A 15,628-nucleotide genomic window follows, 5' to 3' on the forward strand; every position below is an offset into this window, starting at 1 on the left:
CTTTGTCGTGGGTAAGTACTCGTGTTTGACCTAATGCGTGGGTATGAGGGCGGCTTTAGGTGTAAGCGAAGACATGTGCGTGGGCAAGAACCCACCCCTGTTATCCCTTATTGAATGTGCCCAAGGCCGTGACTGCCGCGAGCTGCATGCCCGAGACGCGAGACTGACGCGAGACATGGCCCCACTGCTCCGCCGCGCTGCCCACCCCCGGCGTCATGTCAAACGTGTGGCGCCGGCTAGCCACCACTCCCACCCGGCAACACGTTTCATCCGCCCCACGTTCATATCCGAACAACAATCAGTGGTTGATTCCCGGCTACCGGTTCCAACTTTTTTATCCACTCAATTACACTCGCTCGCATGAAGGTGTATGTCTACAATAACCGAAACGCAGCTCGCTTGCACTAGCTAAACTATTGGGTGACCGCCGCCGCCGCCGCGCATTTAAGCCGCCGGCGCAACAGCGCCGTCACCGTTCTTGAGCGTGACCTGGTTGTGCCAAGGTCCGGCGTCCGAGAGAGAGCAGCCGCCGGGGCACTCGCAGGTGCCACCCAGGTTCTTGGGGAGGTTGGCCGCGTCGATGTAGTTGAGCAGCTCAGTCTTGTAGCCCTTGCCGAGAATGTGAATCTTGCGCTGGGTAGCCTCGTCGAGCCAGGGCTTGACAAGACCCCAGACTGTGGAGAAGAGGTAGGGCGCGTTGATGATGAACATGAAACCCATGGTCTCGGGGTAGTTGTTCTGGCCGATCGTGGACGCGGCCGAGACGTAGTCCTTGACCTTGTAGAAGGTCGAGATACCAGCGTTGTTGAGGTCGAGGATGGTGCACGACGTCTCGACCTTGTGGCCGACAACCTCGGACGACGCGGGGAGGTAGTGCGACAGGAAGCGCTCGTAGCCGTCGACGAGGTGCTTGAGCTGGCGCTCCTGGGTGGTGAGCTTGTACAGGGCGTTGATGTCGATCTTGCCGAGCTGCTCAATGTAGACAGGTCGTCCCTCCTTGTCCGTCTTGTGGTAGAACTGGGGGTAGTACTGGTCGACGGCGGCAGCCTCGGGGTAGTCGAAGCCGTTCCTGTGGTGGGTCAGCGCCGTGTTCGCGTGCGGTAAGGGGCAGGGCCTGATCGTCATGGGAGATCGCCATGTTGCGATGGTGCCAGAGATCTCCCAGATAGGAGCGAGACACGCCAGAACAACACCGCACGCCAGAACAAGGCGACACACGCTTGACCACATCCGCACCGGCAATGCTGTGTGGCAGACACACCCCATCGCGCCATGCGAAGCGCGCCGCGCGAGCTTCTGGTCCGCAAGCTTCCCAGGAGACCTCGCACCCGTCGGCCAGCTTGCTTCGCAGGCTGCGAGAGCTCACACCCACACGAGCTCGCCGACCCACCCGCTCACCTCCGCCCGTACCGTCGCCGGCGTCTTCGCCGTCGCCTCCGCGCTGCCCCCTTAGCCCCACTCACAGAGCGATCTCGTCGGTGCCAAAGTCCTTGCGCCACTTCTCGTTGTTCTCCCACATGAGCTTGGCCTTGGGGATGTCAAACTTGCGGGCGCGGAGGAAGCGGAGGAGGGTAGCATCGTCGAAGCGGTTGTAGCCAATCTTCTTGATGGCCTCGTCGAGGTCGGCGGGGATCAAGCCCTCCTCGCTGAGGATCTTGCGGAAGTCGGCGAGCGTCTGGGTCTGGTGCTCGTCACTGTTGTTGGGAGACGCGTGGGCGAGGTCGTCGTGGGGTGTGTGTCAGGCGAGCGAGACGAGGGCGACGACGCGGTCGGCGGCAGGGCGGGTTGAGGACGTTGTCAGGGCAGGCAGGTGTGGGAGGAAGACCGTGCGTGGTTAGCTGTTGCTCATACGACCTGTTGTCGCCAGCGACGATGCTCTGGGCATCGGGCTACACGACGTCGACGCTGTACGCACAGGTGACCGGGGTGGCCGGAGAGAGGGTCCTTTGCGGGGGCCTGGGTGAAAGAGTTAGCGCCAGTGTTGCATGTCCGGACTCGGCCACCGAGCGTGCGTTGACGTGGGGTTGGCGGTGGTGGCCGTGGGAGTCGTCGCCGTCACGACAGGTAGTAGCGATACTCACAGACATGATGGTAGAGAGTCTCTAGAGGGGGTTGTGGAATAGAATGAGAAGAGTGCAAGATGAACGAGCGTGTCGATGAGATTTCCCGAATTTATTCTAAAAGCACAGGAGGAAAGATGTTGAATGAAGTCTATGTCTCGGTGGTGTCAGATTGTGTGTGTGTGTGGTATGTGTGGTGGCCTGGTGGTGGTGGTTGGTGTCGGCGTTGGTGGTCACTAAGTGCGCGGCCAGGGAGCCACGGGGCGCGCGACGATACACGGGTACGGCACCACCACCCAAGCCAAGGGGCAAGCAGTGGGCCCGTCGCCTGCCCGATTGGAACCAGCCCAGCAGAAGCCAGGGAAGTCCCAGCCAGGCTGCAGGCTGCCGTTGTACGGCGAAGTGTCGTGGTGCCCATGGTGCGTGGTGCAAGCGTGGCCGGCCAGGGTGAGTGAGACTGGGTGAGATGCGCCAGGTGGGGCGGCAATGGAACAGGAATACGCGTCATTGGAGTGTAAAGATAGGCTCGGGTAATATTCTGCACGCCTATGATACAAGTAAACCTTTCCCTAGGCACGCTCCCTCATCCCTTCCCCCCTTGCCATTAAAGGACGCGGGGACGCGGGCCGCGCGCCGAGTGACAAGAGGGAAGGCTTTGGCTGGGCTGGCTTGGTCGTCACCCGCGTTTCCTTGGCCAAATTGAGGCGGCGGCGCGAGGGTGGGCGGTGGGCGGCGGAAGGCGTCGCGGCGCGGTGCGGCGTGCAGAGCGGTGCGTGGCGTGCGGTGCTCGTCGCGCGTCACGATACGACGATACGACACGGACTGGGATGAACGGTGCCTTGCCAGCACCAGTGCTAGGCCAGCCTGCAGCAAGCGGGGGCAATATCCTTACCGTGCCGTTCGTGCCGCCCCGCGCCGCGCGCCGCGTCCTCTGCAGTGCACCTCACCCGTGGCGCGCCGTCGTCGTCGTCGTCAGTGAACAGCATGGTGCAAGCAAATCAAAGCAGCGCGAATCAAGCACCAACATTGCACACAACACTTTGCTTTGCATCTCTCCCTTGCATCTCACCCAGATCTGGATCGGGCTTGTTGTCGGGGGCCACATCGTCATTGTCCAGCCCATCCACTCGCCGACCGCCGCAGCACCCCCACGCCGTGCACGGACCGTTTGTCAATCTCTCCGGCGACCGAGCTCTCCCTGCGCCGCCGCCGCCAGCGCGCCAGCCCGTAACAGCTCTACTGCGCCGACGCCTCGTTTTTCGACCCCGTTCGAAACCCTCTGCATCGACGTGCGTGCTCGCGCCGTTGTTTTTCCCCTCTGGTCTTGCGCGCCCGCATTGTACACGGACGGCACGAGCGCAGCAAGCCTCGATTCTATTTTTCCCTGCGTTAATCTGTGTTTAGAGGCAGCCAGCAGCTAGTTGGACGCACCGACCTGCACGCCTGCCTGGCACTGCAGCGCACCACCCACCCACTGCACCCCATTGTCACACACACACAAACACGAACAAACGACGGCGACACGCGACATCTCCTGCAACAATGTCCTTCCTTGGCAGGCCTTCTGCTGGCGATTCTCCCTTTGCCATTGGTGACCGTGCCATGCGCGACACTTCTTCTCCTCAACCTCCTCATCAGAAAAACCCACAACCACGCAACCCACAGCCTCCAGGTGCTGCATACATGGCCACCCCATCCCCTTACGGCTCGGTCAGCGACGAGGCACGTCGCCGATACGAGGAGCGATACGCAAAGAAGCGCGCAGAGGACGATGCAAAGCGCCGTCAAGAGGAAGACGAAGCACGCCGCGCTCAGAACCTTCCTCCTCAGCAAGGCGGCGGCGGATACGGCCCTCCCCCTCCTCAAGCATGGGGTCAGCCTCAGTCACACTCGCCATCCACGCCGCAGCGCCAGCCCACCGCTCCGCAGCACCAGGGGAGCTATCACCAGCCCCCTCCTCCTCAACAGGGCTATGGTCAGCAGCCGCCCCCTCAACAACAATACCACGCTCGCCCTCCTCCTCAGCAACAATACTCGCGTCCTCCTCCCCAGCACCAGCAATCGCAGGGCCCACCTCCTCAACAGCAGTATGCGCAGCCCCCGCCTAGGCTGGATTCGGCGCCAGGCTATGCCGGATCGCCGCAGCGACAGTACTCGCAGGCCCCACCACCGAACCAGCAGGGCGCAGCTCTGAGCGCTGCTCAACGCGCCCAGTCCCCGCAAAACTACGGTGCGCCCCAGCAGCGGTACGAGTCGCCACCACCAAACGCATTCGCGGCCCATCACAACGCTCCCGTTGGCTCGCCATCGCCGGCCTCGACTCAGCCCCAGCGTGACCCTCGTCTTGAGCAGCAGCGGTACTCTGGAGGATCTCAGTACGCCCAGCAGGCTCAGACTCAGCAGCAGGCGTACAGCGGCTACACGTCGCCGCCGCCTCCCCAGCAGCAGCAGCAGCAGGCCGCGCCTCCCCCTCAGCAACAGCAGCAGCAGCAGTACCAGCAGCAGGCTCCGCCACCCCAGCAGCAGCAGCAACGTCCTCCGCCGCAGCAAGTGTCGCCCGCGCCCCCACCAGCTGCTTCCCCCGAGGATGAGCTCGAGACCTTGTGAGTGCTACCAAGTTTATTGTCCGCTGACGCCATAGGTTCAACCAGTTCGACTCGTCGCGAACAGGCCAGCTCAACTCGTGGGATCTGCAGCGACTGCTCGAGAAGGATGCGACGATGGAGGCACGCGAGGACTGCGTCAAAATGGTGAGGCATTATTTCCTGGCTGGAACCTAACACCGCCCAGCTCATGAGCATCTTCGACACGGACCGCAGCGGCTCGATCAACTTTATGGAGTTTGAGGGCCTGTACCGGTACATCCAAGACTGGCACGGCATCTTCCGCCGGTTCGACCAGGACAATTCTGGCCTGATTGACCGCCGCGAGCTGCACGCCGCACTGCAAGGCTTTGGCTTCTCGCTCCCCTCTGACATGGTCCGCAAGCTCGAGAAGCGCTTCGCTCCCCCACCCAAGGCTGGCGAGGAGCGCGGCAAGGGCATTAGCTTTGACCGCTTCTTGATGGCGTGTGTCACTGTCAAGCACTATACGGAAGCCTTCCGGCGCTACGACCCCAACAACACTGGCACGGCGACGATGGACTACCATGCGTTTGTGGGTATCTCGGTCTTCGCGTTGGCCATTGCTGACCCATGCCACAGATGGACATTGTCATGGAGGCGCCAAGCTAGACGACGACGACGAAGACGACCGATACGTTCTCATCCCCAATCAGCCCGAACTCTCTCTCTCTCTCTGCACTTGTCCTTGATGGATCATCCCGAGTCTCTGTCCGTGACTATGATATAGCATTTACGATACCCTCAATGAATAGGTGTGATGGCGTATGGGCGTGGTGTCGTGGTTGCGGCGGCCTGATGCGGATTACCAGGAAATGCTGACTTTGAAGGCGGCGTTGTCACTGGTTGACACACGCTGGTGCGAGAGGCCGAAGGGTCAATGATGTATCGAGCGTGACTCGGGAGGATTTGAAAGAGGTTAGATGCGAGCGGGAGTGTGCGTTGCCGGGCGGCTCGGACGACATCCCGGCAGTGGCCAGTGGCCAGTGGTCAGTGGTCAGTGGCCAGCTTCTATAAGCTTCGCACTGGCCGTTGTCGTCGTCGTCGTGCAGTGTGCCAGTGTGCCAGTGTGCCACTCTGTGCGCTGTAATGACGCATTGCGGTGGCAGTAAATTAACTTCTGGAATCTGGCCTGCCTCGCTTGCAGTGACTGTGACTGTGACTGTGTGCGCGTCATTGATTGAGTATGAGGGCAGGCAGGCTGCGGTGGTGTCGTGTCGGGGTGCGTGCCTGATGCCTGTGTTTGGCTTGTCCGCCCCACGACGCGGCCTTGTTTCGAAGGGAGCGAACAGCCCGAAACCCTGGCCTCGATCGCCATTAACTGGCCTGGCTGGCATGTGGGTGACAGGCAGGCGGGCGGGCGGGCGGGCGTGGCCGGAGCGAGAGTGGTGGTGCAGGATGCAGACAAGCAAACGCGCTGCGCCACGCAATGCAAGCATGCAGTGTTCTGTGCAAGCCAGCACCGCCCAGAGGCGATCATTTTGTGTGTGTGTGTGTGCCCTGCCCTGCGGCCATCATTGTGTCGCGTCGTGGCACTGCTGCTGCGTACACAGTGGTGTGTGTTTTGGCTGGCTTGGCATTTGCCCAAGCGAGCTATTCTCGTGTCAAGATTCACTTCGACACACCCACCTCGCTCCTCTCTCTTCCTTCTCAAACGCTTACAACACTCGTTCACTCATTTTATTATTTCTTGCTTGGAATTTCATTCTTGCCACGCCTCCTATCTTGGCCTCTTACCCCTCTAGCCATCCTCTCGCCTTTCTTCGCCACTTACTCTGCCCTCCTTCCTCACAAACACCACCATGGCCACGCCCGCCCCCAACGCCGCAGCAACACCGCCGCTCGTGTCCACGCCTGGCCCGGCAAGCCCGCGCGACTCGCTCAACCTCGCGGCCATGACGAGCTCCGACTCGTCGGGGCCACGCAAGCGCCCCACGCGCAAGGTCACGCTCGACCTCGACGCAAACGGCGGCGCGGGCTTCGAGCGGCCGACACGTACCTCGACCTCGAGGCAGAGCTCGCGCCGCCGCACCGATCCCGACGCCGGGCCGCTGCAGCGCGTCACGACCGCGCTCTTCACGCCTGATAAGCCCGTCGGCAAGTCGCCCGGCTACGTGCAGAGCGTCAAGGCTTGTCTGTTCAGCTCTTGGGTGTGAGTCTTGTCTTGTCGTGTGGGTGTGTGGGTTTTTTTGGCTGCGGACGAACAAGGACGCGCGCACCGCTCTTCGCAGTGTCGTTGGCGGTTTTCCCCTGCCACCACCCACGGCTGCCGCTGGTGGGGTGGTCGTCGCATGCCTCGAGCACATACCGCATGCCCGCCACCAAGGTCTTGGCACGTCGTTGGCGCCGCTCAGGCCGCCTTCTTCGCCTTAGACCTTGTTTGGCTCCCCTTCGGCGCCATGCTTCTTCGGTCTCGGCTGACCCACACAGCAATGTCCTACTCGTGTTCATCCCCATCGGCTGGGCCCTCCACTTTGTAAAGCACTCAAACTCCAAGATCTCGGACACGGCCGTCTTCATCACAAACTTCATCGCCATCATTCCTCTGGCCGGCCTGCTGGGCTTCACCACTGAGGAGGTGGCGATGCGTCTCGGCCAGACCCTCGGCGGCTTGCTCAACGCTACGCTCGGCAATGCCGTCGAACTGATTGTCGCCATCCTCGCGCTCATCAAGTGTGAGCTTACCGTCGTGCAGTCGTCGCTCGTTGGGTCCATCCTCTCCAACCTCCTTCTCGTCCTCGGCATGTGCTTCTTCGCCGGTGGTATCCGCTTCGCTGAGCAGTCGATGAAGTCGACCGCGGCCCAGCTCAACTCGTCGCTCTTGCTCATTGCTGTGCTCGCCGTTCTTGTCCCCTCGGCTTTCCACTTCTCGGTCAAGGTCACACCCTCGGGTGATGGCGTCGCCCTCACATCCAAGGAGGAGGCCGAAGACATCCTCTCCATGAGCCACGGTGTCGCCATCCTCCTTCTCCTCCTCTACATCGGCTACCTCATCTTCCAGATGTGGACCCACGCCAACCTGTACGACGATGCCGAGGAGGTCGTTCCTTCGACCCAGTACCACGAAAGCGTGTCCAACGCCCCGGGCCGCGTCGCCAACAAGGTCAGGGGCATCATCCACCGCAAGAAGACGGACGAGGAAACTCTCGACTCGGAGGGCAAGTCGTCGGCCATTGCAGTCAACAACACCTCGAATGCCGACCCCGAGGCTGCCCTTCCCGTCACTGCCGAGCCAGAGCAGGAAGATGACGAGGAGGAGGAGGAGGAGGAGGAGCCCCAGATGAACATGATCACCACCATCATCGCCATGGTCATCATCACGGTCATCATCGGTGTCACTGCTGAGTTCCTCGTCTCGTCGATCAACGGTCTTACCGAGGCCCACCCTAGCCTGTCGCAGGAGTGGGTCGGTCTCATCCTGCTGCCCATTGTCGGTAACGCTGCCGAGCACTTTACCGCCGTCTCGGTCGCGGTCAAGGACAAGCTCGACCTGTCGATCTCCGTTGCCGTCGGTTCCAGTATCCAGATTGCCCTGTTTGTCATCCCTGTCATCCAGCTGCTCGCCTGGACGCTTGGCAAGCCCCTCACCCTGCTCTTTGACCGTGAGTGTGTCGCCACGACGTGTTGCTAACCCGCAGCCTTCGAGTCTCTCGTCCTCTTCTTCAGTGTCATCATCGTCAACCAGACACTAGCCGATGGTCGCTCCAAGTGAGTAATCCGTCGGTGGTCAGCATTGCCGCCCACGTACTGACAAAACTCACAGCTGGATGGAAGGCGTGGTCCTCATGTTCTTCTACGTTCTCCTCGCGGTCGCCTTCTGGTTCTACCCGGGCACGGACATCGCGTTGTTTACTTGCACGTAAGAGAACGTCACGGCGCCAGGTTGATGTTGTCCCCGCGCCACTCGCCTCCCACATCCGTACTTTAATGTCCATAGACGTAGTCTCATACACACACGAGTCCCGGCGATTGCAATGTACTACACGATAATGAGCAGACGATCGGGCCTCCTAGAGAAGCGAGGTTAAGTGGTTGAACAGTGGCCGCATTGTTATTATTGGCGTTCCTTGGTGATTACAGGCGATTACCTCGGCGAATGTTATCTCGTTTGCGGACGGGTACCGTCCACATTGCGGACAAAAGCCGGGCAACCGGGCAGCACGCGGCCCTCCCCCACCCCAACACCCCTGTGCTCTAGGTACATGCATGACTCGACTACTATAGCTAGCCGGCGTGATGGTCCAAGATCCCGGTGACTGCCGCCTCCTTTCCCATTTTGCGTGATTTCGTCTCTGGACGAAAACGAATTAGTGGATGAACTCCTTGAGGCGGAGGAGGCGCTCGCCGGCGCGGTGGAGGAGCTCCGTGTCCTTGCAGAAGGCGAAGCGGGCAAAGCGCTCGCCAATGTGCTCGTGCTCCTTGGAGTAGAACTCGGAGGGGGGGATACCGACGACCTTGATCTCCTGGGCGAGCCACCAGCAGAGCTTGAAGTCCTTGCCGCGGCCCTGGCACGTCGCGGGGACCTCAAAGTCATCGGGCACCTTGACCTTGGACATGTCGACGAGGACAAAGTACGAGCCGTCCGGGCGGGTGTAGGGGAGGCCGAGCTTGTCAAAGTAGGACAGGAGGACGTCGCGGCGCTCCTCGTACTCCTGGAGCTGGGTCTCGAAGAACTTGTGCTCCTCGGCGCCCTCGAGGCCGATGGCGACCGCCTCCTGCATGGGCGCGCTGGTGCAGAACACAACACGCGAGTGCGCGGCGAGCGTGGCGGCAGTGAGCGCGGGAGGGCCAATGAGCCATCCCACACGCCAGCCGGTCGCGGCGAACGACTTGCCAGCCGAGCCGACAGTCAGAGTGCGCTCCCACATGCCGGGGAGACCACCGATACGGACGTGCTCCTTGTCGTCGTACACCATGCAGTCGTAGACCTCGTCGGCGATGACGAGAACGTCCTTCTCGATACAGATCTCGGCAAACTTGAGCAGCTCGTCCCGCGAGAAGACCTTGCCGACGGGGTTGTGCGGCGTGTTGATGATGACAGCCTTGGTCTTGGGCGTGAAGGCCGCACGGTACTCGTCAAAGTCGATCGTCCAGTCGTTGCCGGTCGAGTTGCCCGAGCCCTCCTTGGGCGGATGGAGCGGAACAAAGACGGGCTTGCCGCCGTTGAAGACGATCGAGGCGTAGTACTGGTCGAAGAAGGGCTCGATGCAGATGACCTCGTCTCCGGGCTGCAGGTGGGCGAGGAGGGCGGCGTAGGTGCCTGCAAAGTCAGCCATCTATCATGTTGGCCAAACGAGCTGCTGACGCTACCCACCTCCGTTGGCACCGGCGGTCACGACAATCTCCTCAGCCTTGAGCTCGCGGCCCTCCTTGGCGAGGTTCTCGAAAGTGGGCGAGTAGTGCTTGCTGATGGCCTTGAGGAGGCGGGGACGGCCACGGGGGTGAGCGTAGTGGTTGGCCATCACGTCGTTGTCCATGGCATCGTGGGCCTGCTTGCGGATCCACTCGGCCGGCGCCCAGTTCATGAAGCCCTGGCCGAGGTTGATGGCATCGGGGGGGACGTTGGCGGGGCTGCGGGGTCAGCAAATACACACCTCCTCGGGGCCACGTACGTGAAGATGGACCACACATCGAGCTTGTGGGTTCCGCCCTCGAACATGCGGTCGGCCTGGGGGATGACGGCGTCCTTGGAGGTAGCCATGGTGGAGGTGGTGTGGAAGGTGCGAGCGGTGGAGCGGGTGAAAATAGGTAGACGAGTAGCAGCGGCGGGGGCGACGACGGCGTGGCGCGGCGCGGCGGCGAGGGCAGAGCGGAGGCGGGGTCCGAGGGAGGAGCGGGGGAGCATAAATTGGTGGTGAGGAGTGTATGGACAAAGTTGGATTTTGCTGACTCTAGCTGCGGCGTGTGTGCAGGCAGGCAGGCGACGGACGGACGGTGATCGTGAGCAGCAACCGCCAGCCGCCTCGTTACCGACTCAAACTCGGCCGTGTCGCGCCCAATAAGCAAGGGCAATTAGGCGCAACCTTGCGATTAGGGCAATGGCGCAATACCGCGTAATGCCAAATGACTTGGCTCCGTCCTTCGCTCTTGTCCGACATGCCAGCGGACTCGGCCCGGATACAGCGCGGACACTCACCACTCAGTCACCGCCATCACCCCCCAATCAGCGCCGGCTGTTACTGGTTCAAACCCGCTCGATGCCGCTTGCCGACCGCGAGTCCACCGCCGTCCACTGCCTCCACTTCGACCCTCCACTTTGCGTGTCCGCGGTGCATTTTGCATTCCGCGTTGCCGCGGAGCGGAGCATGGGGGCGCTGTGAGACTGTTGAGCGCGTTGGGTGATCTTCATTGCTTCATGCTTGGTGGTGGGCGCAAGCAGTCATAACACTACTGCTGCATGGCCGAGGGAAGGCGGTCTGTGCGTCAATCCGCATACAATTCCTCCCCAGTCGTCGCTGTGCATCTCGTTTGCCTTCCTTCCTCCCTCCTTCTCCTCACTCTTGCTCGTTGTCCTCCCCCATCCATCACCTTCCCTCCATCACCTTCTTCCTCGCTGTGCGTCTCTCCCACATACTCATCGCTCACTCCTCCACTCACTCCTCCACTCACTCCTCCACTCACGTGCTTACATTCTCCGCTCCCCCACCCTTCCCCGGGGCCGCTCACACTGCTTGCAGTGCCTCTACCATGCCAATCACCATCAACACGCCCTGCAAGCCAGGAGAGAAGACACCAAGCGTAACCTACTCGCAACGGAGGTTCCAGCCGCCAGTCTACACACCCTCGAAGAACACGGGCTCATCAGGCCATCTCTCTAGCCAGAGCTCCTTGGAGTCGTCGCTGCCTTCTTCCTTCGAGGAGCTACGCCGCCGCGGTGGCAGCCACAATACGCCGACGCCTTCTCCACAGTCGATCGGGACACCACCGACAGTGCCTCAAGACCTCAATGAAGACATTGTGGACGAGCTCGTTGACGAACTCGACGACCTCCATGTGAATCAGCCCTTTACAAGCCATGCCAGCTGGCCACCCCAGACACCAGTACGGCGTCCGTTCGCTTCGCCGCCTGTTCCAGAACGCGGCACAGAACCTCGCCGCCGAGATGATGACGACGACGACGTAGGCGAGGACTTGGACTTCCTTACTCGCCTCCTGAAGAAGCACCAGGCGATGAAGGGGCTCACTACTCCCCCACCAGCCAGGAGGCCAGTTAACAACAGTTCGCCGGCACCCTCCGCCGCCCCTTCCACATCGGGATTCCGAGCATCGTTGCCTCGGAAATCGATGCCTCCGCCGCTGTTACCGCCACCTTCCTCGGTGATACGAACGCCCCTACCGCGAGCGAGGCAACCGCCTGAGCCCTCGACCCCGCTCAACATTGACGCGGACTTGGATAACCTCGTCACGCCGCTGCCGACAACGTGAGAGTCGCCTTGCTCGCCCTGCTGACATCTTAGATTCCCGCCAATTAGAAGGTGAGTGTGACACTGCGGAATTCACTGACACCGGGAGGCCGTACGGCAGACACCTCCCCAGCTCAAGCTCGACTACGGCCAGTGGGAGGGGGAGCAGCAGCAACCGGACCAAGGCTATCACCTTCCTCGAGTCCCTGGCCAAGGACTTCTTTGAGCAAACGGCCTTCGCGGTGAGCGCCGATCCTTGGCGGGCGTTGTCCCAGCCTCAGCGGGGGCCTGGTTCAAGGAGCGACCTTCCTGGGATTGAGCTAAGGCTCACCAACAGGTCGACTGGGTAGGTAGTGGTCATGTCCTCAGAACCTGACCCACCAGGCAGCCACAGATCATCTCTTTCCCAGACGAGCCCGGCGCCCAGTCATCGCAGCCGGCGATGATTCGAATCAGTAAGTCCGACCTTCATGACTAGACGCTGACCGCCGCAACAGCACGCATCCTCTGCGTCGCAGTTGTCCTCTACGAAGCGATTCTGACGAATGGCACTGTGACCCTGCGGTGGGTCATCCTAGCGGGACTCACGCTCTGACCCATCAGCGACGTCTACTACCGCAATGTTCCACTTTTTGGTCAGCAGCGGGTCGTTGACAACATTGTTGACGACCTGGTAGCGACAGCTGGGTTAAAGCGAGAAGACTTCCACGTCGTGAGTTAAGAGAGTGGTACCAGTAGCTCACCCTCAGTGTGCCTCAGCCAAGGGGCTAGTCGCGTCAGATTGTCTCTTTGTCACACTTACGACTGGAGAGGATCTCCCATTGTCGACAACAAATGTGGGGAAGATCAATAGAACCGTACTGACCTGCAGGCCACTCTCATACCACCAAGGCAACGGATAGCCAGAGTCTCCGCGCCGAACGGTATCGACTGGATCTTGGTCGTCGAGAAAGACGTAGGAGGAGGCAGTGGCATCTTTCTGACACCCCTAGGCCATCATGCAGAGTCTGTGTGGCTTGAAGCTGCTTGAGGACGAGCGAATTGGGCCAGGCGTTGTGATCACAGTGGGTGCCCTTTGTTCCCTCTTGAGCTGAGCTAACCCACCAGGGCAAAGGCTACCCGGACCTCGCGACACTTCAGTTCCTTCGACTCCTCGCCGACAAGTTCCCGCGAGTGCCCATCTACGCTCTCGTCGACGCCGACCCCCATGGTATCGATATCCTCTCGGTGTACACACACGGCTCACGGGCGAACGCGCACTCGGTTGACCACGCGGGTCTAGGCCTGGGCGACCGGCTAAGCTGGATGGGCCTCAAGGCGACCGACCTGTGGCGGTAAGGCCGAGTCATGATAACTGGCTGATGGCAGGTTTGGCCAATACGACGAGCTGATAGCACTGGGCGAGAAGGACATCCAGCTGGTGGGTTGACAGGCTCGAGGTCCCTAACCCGCTCAGGCCCACAGCATGATCTCGCGCGCCAACTTGTCTGCCGAGTGGCGGTAAGTCGGGCCTAGTAGCGGACACTGACCGCACACAGTCGAGAGCTGGTGCACATGTTGCACCTGAGGCGCAAGGCCGAGATCCAGATTTTGAGCGGGCCTGCCGCCGGCGCAGACGAGATTGCGCAGAGCCTCGCGGGGCTGTCGTCGCAGCAGGCCCAGCGCAGCCGGCTGATCGAGTACATTGTCGCGCACCTTCGGGACGACGCGCGCGCGCGACGTGTCCATTTATAGAGCCAAAAACATGAATGTTGTACTCCATAGAGCATTGTTTCAGCTGCGAGCGGCTGCGCAGCCGCTGCGACGACATCGGCGAGGTCGGTCCGCCACACTCGCGATGTTGCTATTCGCCTGCCGGACTCCAGATCGGACATGAGCGACGGTGGAGGCACCTCCACATAGCACGCCAGCGGCGTCGTCGGGGTATAAGGTGTGCGGTGTCGTGAGCGGGCGTGATGTATTGCTGCAAGCCCCCCCCTCTGTCTCTCACCCACCGTACAGCCCACAGCAAGACAACCACAATGACCGAAGCAGCCGCCAAGATGCCGTATGGTGCGCGTTCACCCCCCAGCCAGCGCACTGACGTCACGCAGTCCGCCTCGGCAAGAGTGGCCTCAAAGTCTCCAAGATCATCCTGTATGTCTGCTGCCCTTGCTCAAGGCTAACGCCCAGCGGATGCATGTCGTACGGCTCGTCAGAGCACCAGGCGTGGATCCTGGACGAGGCCGAGTCGATCAAGCATGTCGAGTATGCCTACTCGCGCGGCATCAACACGTTCGAGTGAGTCACGGGCCGGCGCCAGCCGGGCCACAGCGCACGCTGACTGACACCCGCCCAGCACCGCAAACGTCTACTCGGACGGCCAGAGCGAGGTGGTCCTCGGCAAGGCGCTGCGCGCGCTAAACGTCGCGCGCGAGGCGTACGTCGTGCTGACGAAGGTGAGTCGACTTTGCTGCCCCCGGAGGCCGGGCTCGCGCTGACGCGCTCGCTCGCCCGCTGCCAGGTCTACTTCCCCCTCGGCCGCTCCAAGACCTCCGACCTCAACACCCCCGCCCACGTCAACCAGCACGGCCTGAGCCGCAAGCACATCTTCGCGAGCGTCAAGGCTAGTCTTGAGCGCCTGGGGCTCGAGTATGTCGACGTGCTCCAGTGTCATCGGTGAGTCGGGCTGCCCCTCTTCCCCTCGTCTTCACCACCGCGCAACCGCGCGCTCGCTGACGCACGCCCCCTCGCCCGCAGGTTCGACTACGACACGCCCATCGAGGAGACGATGCAGGCGCTGCACGACGTCGTGCAGGCCGGGCTCGCGCGGTACGTCGGCATGTCGTCCTGCCACGCATACCAGTTCCACCAGATGCAGAGTGCGTAAGCAAGCGCGCGGAGCGCGCCGACACTGCTCACCGCACACAGACTACGCCATCACGCACAACCTCACGCCGTTCGTGTCGATGCAGAACTTTCACAACGCGGCGTACCGCGAGGAGGAGAGGGAGATGGTGCCGACGCTGAAGGTGGGTGCGGCGTGGGACGGGCGGGCTCGCGCTGACGCGCTCGCTCTAGATCTTCGGCACAGGCATGATCCCCTGGTCGCCCCTCATGCGCGGCTTCCTCGCCCGCCCGTGGGCCGCCGAGGAAACCACCCGCGTCAAGACAGACGCAATGTACAAGGGCCGCGGGGTGCACCTCCCCGACGCGAGCCGCAAGGCCGTCAACGAGGTGGTCGAGGCTATTGCCAAGCAGCGCGGCGTGTCCATGGCGCAGGTCGCGCTCGCTTGGAGTATTTCGAACGAGTTCGTCACTGCGCCGATCGTGGGGTCGACTAGTCTTGACAAGCTTGCCGAGTTGATTGGTAGGTTGGGGGAGAGAGGAGTCGAGCTGACACACCCAGACGCCGTCCACATCAAGCTTACCCCCGAGGAGAAGAAGGCCATCGACGAGGTCTACGAGCCGCGCAGCATCGTGGGGCACCAGTAGGCGTGGCGGCGAGAGCCCAAGGTGCGCGAGTTAAGTCTGTCCGTACCACCGATGCAACTGTTCCGGCAAA

At 61.6% G+C, this 15,628-nt stretch overlaps 6 protein-coding genes across 6 annotated transcripts; 4 read left to right on the top strand and 2 right to left on the bottom strand.

Moving 5' to 3' along the window:
- Window positions 1–338: 338 nt before the first annotated feature.
- sec14 (Sec14 cytosolic factor) lies at window positions 339–2,247 on the bottom strand. The gene is made up of 4 exons (XM_062775589.1): window positions 2,082–2,247; window positions 1,916–1,956; window positions 1,464–1,694; window positions 339–1,069 (listed from the first exon to the last, which is right to left on the bottom strand). The coding sequence occupies exons 1-4, from the start codon at window positions 2,085–2,087 to the stop codon at window positions 445–447; spliced, it is 903 nt and encodes a 300-aa protein (XP_062631573.1). The 5' UTR covers window positions 2,088–2,247; the 3' UTR covers window positions 339–444.
- An 864-nt stretch (window positions 2,248–3,111) lies between these two features.
- On the top strand, window positions 3,112–5,446 carry SORCN (Sorcin). Its single transcript, XM_062775590.1, has 4 exons — window positions 3,112–4,663; window positions 4,702–4,810; window positions 4,851–5,216; window positions 5,264–5,446. The coding sequence occupies exons 1-4, from the start codon at window positions 3,603–3,605 to the stop codon at window positions 5,291–5,293; spliced, it is 1,566 nt and encodes a 521-aa protein (XP_062631574.1). The 5' UTR covers window positions 3,112–3,602; the 3' UTR covers window positions 5,294–5,446.
- An 875-nt stretch (window positions 5,447–6,321) lies between these two features.
- VCX1 (Vacuolar calcium ion transporter) lies at window positions 6,322–8,678 on the top strand. Its single transcript, XM_062775591.1, has 4 exons — window positions 6,322–6,833; window positions 7,112–8,283; window positions 8,320–8,389; window positions 8,445–8,678. The coding sequence occupies exons 1-4, from the start codon at window positions 6,484–6,486 to the stop codon at window positions 8,542–8,544; spliced, it is 1,692 nt and encodes a 563-aa protein (XP_062631575.1). The 5' UTR covers window positions 6,322–6,483; the 3' UTR covers window positions 8,545–8,678.
- Window positions 8,679–8,869: 191 nt separating this feature from the next.
- On the bottom strand, window positions 8,870–10,535 carry BNA3 (putative kynurenine--oxoglutarate transaminase BNA3). Its single transcript, XM_062775592.1, has 3 exons — window positions 10,294–10,535; window positions 9,996–10,252; window positions 8,870–9,941 (listed from the first exon to the last, which is right to left on the bottom strand). Exons 1-3 carry the CDS (start codon window positions 10,524–10,526, stop codon window positions 8,989–8,991), a joined length of 1,443 nt encoding a protein of 480 aa, XP_062631576.1. The 5' UTR covers window positions 10,527–10,535; the 3' UTR covers window positions 8,870–8,988.
- Window positions 10,536–11,368: 833 nt separating this feature from the next.
- LOC62_07G009054 (uncharacterized protein) lies at window positions 11,369–11,804 on the top strand (the record flags this gene model as incomplete). The annotated part of the gene is made up of 2 exons (XM_062775593.1): window positions 11,369–11,674; window positions 11,724–11,804. 2 exons carry the CDS (start codon window positions 11,369–11,371, stop codon window positions 11,802–11,804), a joined length of 387 nt encoding a protein of 128 aa, XP_062631577.1.
- Window positions 11,805–14,058: 2,254 nt separating this feature from the next.
- Window positions 14,059–15,613, top strand: vrdA_1 (Versiconal hemiacetal acetate reductase). The gene is made up of 9 exons (XM_062775594.1): window positions 14,059–14,136; window positions 14,178–14,220; window positions 14,257–14,364; window positions 14,423–14,522; window positions 14,588–14,742; window positions 14,824–14,945; window positions 14,995–15,095; window positions 15,145–15,433; window positions 15,473–15,613. Exons 1-9 carry the CDS (start codon window positions 14,106–14,108, stop codon window positions 15,556–15,558), a joined length of 1,035 nt encoding a protein of 344 aa, XP_062631578.1. The 5' UTR covers window positions 14,059–14,105; the 3' UTR covers window positions 15,559–15,613.
- The last annotated feature ends 15 nt before the right edge of the window (window positions 15,614–15,628 follow it).

The sequence above is a fragment of the Vanrija pseudolonga genome, chromosome 7, assembly GCF_020906515.1.
Source record: "Vanrija pseudolonga chromosome 7, complete sequence".
NCBI classification, from domain to species: domain Eukaryota; kingdom Fungi; phylum Basidiomycota; class Tremellomycetes; order Trichosporonales; family Trichosporonaceae; genus Vanrija; species Vanrija pseudolonga.